Raw genomic sequence first — 2,633 nt, forward strand, 5'->3', positions numbered from 1 at the left:
GAAAAGCTATGACCAAACTAGACAGCATATTACAAAGCAGAGACATTACTTTGTCAACAAAGGTCCATCTAGTCAAAGCTATGGTTTTTCCAGTAGTAATGTATGGATGTGAGAGTTGGTCTATAAAGAAAGCTGAGGGCCGAAGGACTGATAACTTTTGAACTGTGGTGTTGGAGAAGACTCTTGAGTCTTGAGAATCCCTTGGACTGCAAGGAGATCCAACCAGTCCATCCTAAAGGAAATCAATCCTGAATATTCATTGGAAGGAGTGATGCTGAAGCTGAAACTCCAATACTTAGGCCACCTCATGGAAAGAGCTGACTCATTGGAAAAGACCCTGATGCTGGGAAAGATTGAAGGCAGGAGGAAAAGGGGACGACAGAGGATAAGATGGTTGGATGGCATCACCAACTTGATGGACATGAGTTTGAGTAAGCTCCAGGGGTTGGTGAAGGACAGGGAAGCCTGGTGTGCTGTAGTCCATGGGGTCGCAAAGAGTTGGACACAACTGAGCGACTGAACTGAACTGAACTCCATTGCCCATCTGGCCAAGTGTCTTTGGTCCGGTTTCCTGGAGAGGTGTGTGGAGGCTTCATCATGGCAGTGCAGCCCTCCCCTCCCCTCCCCACCCCCAAGTTCACTCCATTCCTGTAGAAGAGAGAAATAGCTCTTGGGGCTAAGCTCCGTTCCACCTCCAGTGATGTGAAAGTCAGAGGTTCTGGGCAGTAGTCCAGGCCAAGAGAGCAGCTCCTGGGCCATGGGCAGTCCTGCACCTGCTACTGGTTACAAGCCCCCTTTTGGAAACTGGCAGCCTCTTGACACCCCTCTTGCTGGTGGATGTCAGGCACCCCGCACCTGGTGATCCAGGACAGGTCTCCTTAGCCAAGACGCCTGAGGCAGGGCCCTAAGTGTGCTCATCTGGAGGCTGATTCCAGGCGCCCTTAGTCCACAGGACCTGCATGACTCCTGGCATGAAGGCTTCCCACAAGCAAGGGAGGGGCATCACCTATAGAAAGCCATTCTGCCCTTCCAGGCAGGCAAGACCCTGCAGGGCACCTAGAGATGCCCACGCCCACCCAGGCTCAGCTCTGCTGGCCCAGCAGTGGACTCCTCCCTGTGCCGGGTATGACTGTCTGGTACCCCCATACCCTCAGCGCCATACCACCCTACCACACAGACGGGTTCCCCACTCTGAGGCTCTTGGCGGTGGCAGGGCTGTGCACCCACAGGCAGTGGAGGGGATGTGGGGGTCTTCTAGCAGCTTAGCTCCCACCCAGCCCGGCCCCACCTGACTGCTCCCCCAACCAGAAACCAGACTTCTCCACGTTCAGTTTTATTTAAAGACTCAGAATCACAGGCATCGTGGTTTGTCATCAGTTCGTTCCTCCAAAATCACACACATCTGTGTCTAACAGAAACAACGTGTGTGTGTGTGTGTGTGTGTGCAAAGTGCCAAGCATTTCCCAGCCAGAGCCTGCATTCAACCCATGGCTGCCACCCCGACTCTGCTCCTATGGCCCTTTGGTGGCCCTGGTTAGCGCCATGTCTCTGGTCTCGAGACCAAGGTTTGCACTGAGAACAGAGTAGTTATCCATTTAAAGGAAACTTGGTGAAACCTCCACAAGGTGGCAAATCTGAACTGTGGTGACCACCGCACGTTTCAACAGTGAAAACCTTAGGTGTGGTCTCCTCTCTACAGTGACAGGAGGGCCTCTCGGCCTGGGGTCCCCCCTCCTGTTCCTTCATTGCCAGCCTTGTCAGAACATCTCCAGATGCAGCAGGGCCACTGGAAGGGCTAAAGAGACAGGCTTTTCCTAACTCCCGCCAACGCTGAGGCCCCTCTAGCCCTAGGAGGACCGAGGCTGTGAACATCAGGCTCCCCAGGCTCACAGGGTGCCTGCAGAAGTTCTGCCCATTTGCTGTCTCCCCAGAGATCTTTTCAACCAAGTCCTACTAGTTTTACAAAAAGGCAGCACCAGATGTATGAAAAATAGGCAGTGTACGACCTGTTAGAGATTTATAAAGTCTAACAGCTTTGCAGTAAAAAGGTGTAAGAAAGAAGAACGAGAGCAGGACCGTGGTAGCAAGGCGAGAAGCACTGTGTACACCTCGCCCACGGGAGCCGAGCGCTGCCTCAGGGACCTGGCCGATAATGACCTGGGCCAGGGCACCATGCTAAGGGTCCCGGTGGTGGTGCCTGAGGTATAGATGGGGTGAGGGGCAATCCAGACCCAAGTGAAGCCCGGAGCCGCCTTGAGAACGCTCTCCAAATGTGCTGGGCCCGTGCTCCCTGTCAGCCCCATAAGTAGAGGGCAAGAAGGGTCCTGGGAGCAAACCACCCCACAGTGTGTGGGTCCTGCCGCCTGCCTGGAAGGACAGGGGCCTCTGGTGGCTGTTCCCCTGGGGTCCCTGCACCTCTGTCCCTGGGGGGCAGGCACGGCCTCAGAAGCTTTCCACGAAGCTGCCGGGGAAGAGGCCGGTGCGGCCGTTCCTCTGCAGGGTCCCCTTGTACCAGCCGTCTTCACGTTTCTTGTGCACGAAGACCACATCCCCCTCCTTCAGCTCGATCTCTGCCTCGCTCTGGGGTGGGTATGAGACCACCACGCGGTACCTGGGGAAACAGACACCGGGGT

General features: G+C 55.3%; 1 protein-coding gene across 1 annotated transcript in view; it reads right to left on the minus strand.

Moving 5' to 3' along the window:
- Window positions 1-1,323: 1,323 nt before the first annotated feature.
- SH3RF3 (SH3 domain containing ring finger 3) overlaps window positions 1,324-2,633 on the minus strand; it is a 161,949-nt gene continuing 160,639 nt past the window's right edge. Inside the window, exon 12 of the mRNA XM_010863008.1 lies at window positions 1,324-2,611. Within this exon, the coding sequence (XP_010861310.1) occupies window positions 2,443-2,611 (169 nt within the window). The 3' untranslated portion in view covers window positions 1,324-2,442. The remainder of the gene's footprint in view (window positions 2,612-2,633) is intronic.

Source organism: Bison bison, unplaced genomic scaffold, assembly GCF_000754665.1.
Source record: "Bison bison bison isolate TAMUID 2011002044 unplaced genomic scaffold, Bison_UMD1.0 scf7180017864486, whole genome shotgun sequence".
Lineage (NCBI taxonomy): Eukaryota > Metazoa > Chordata > Mammalia > Artiodactyla > Bovidae > Bison > Bison bison.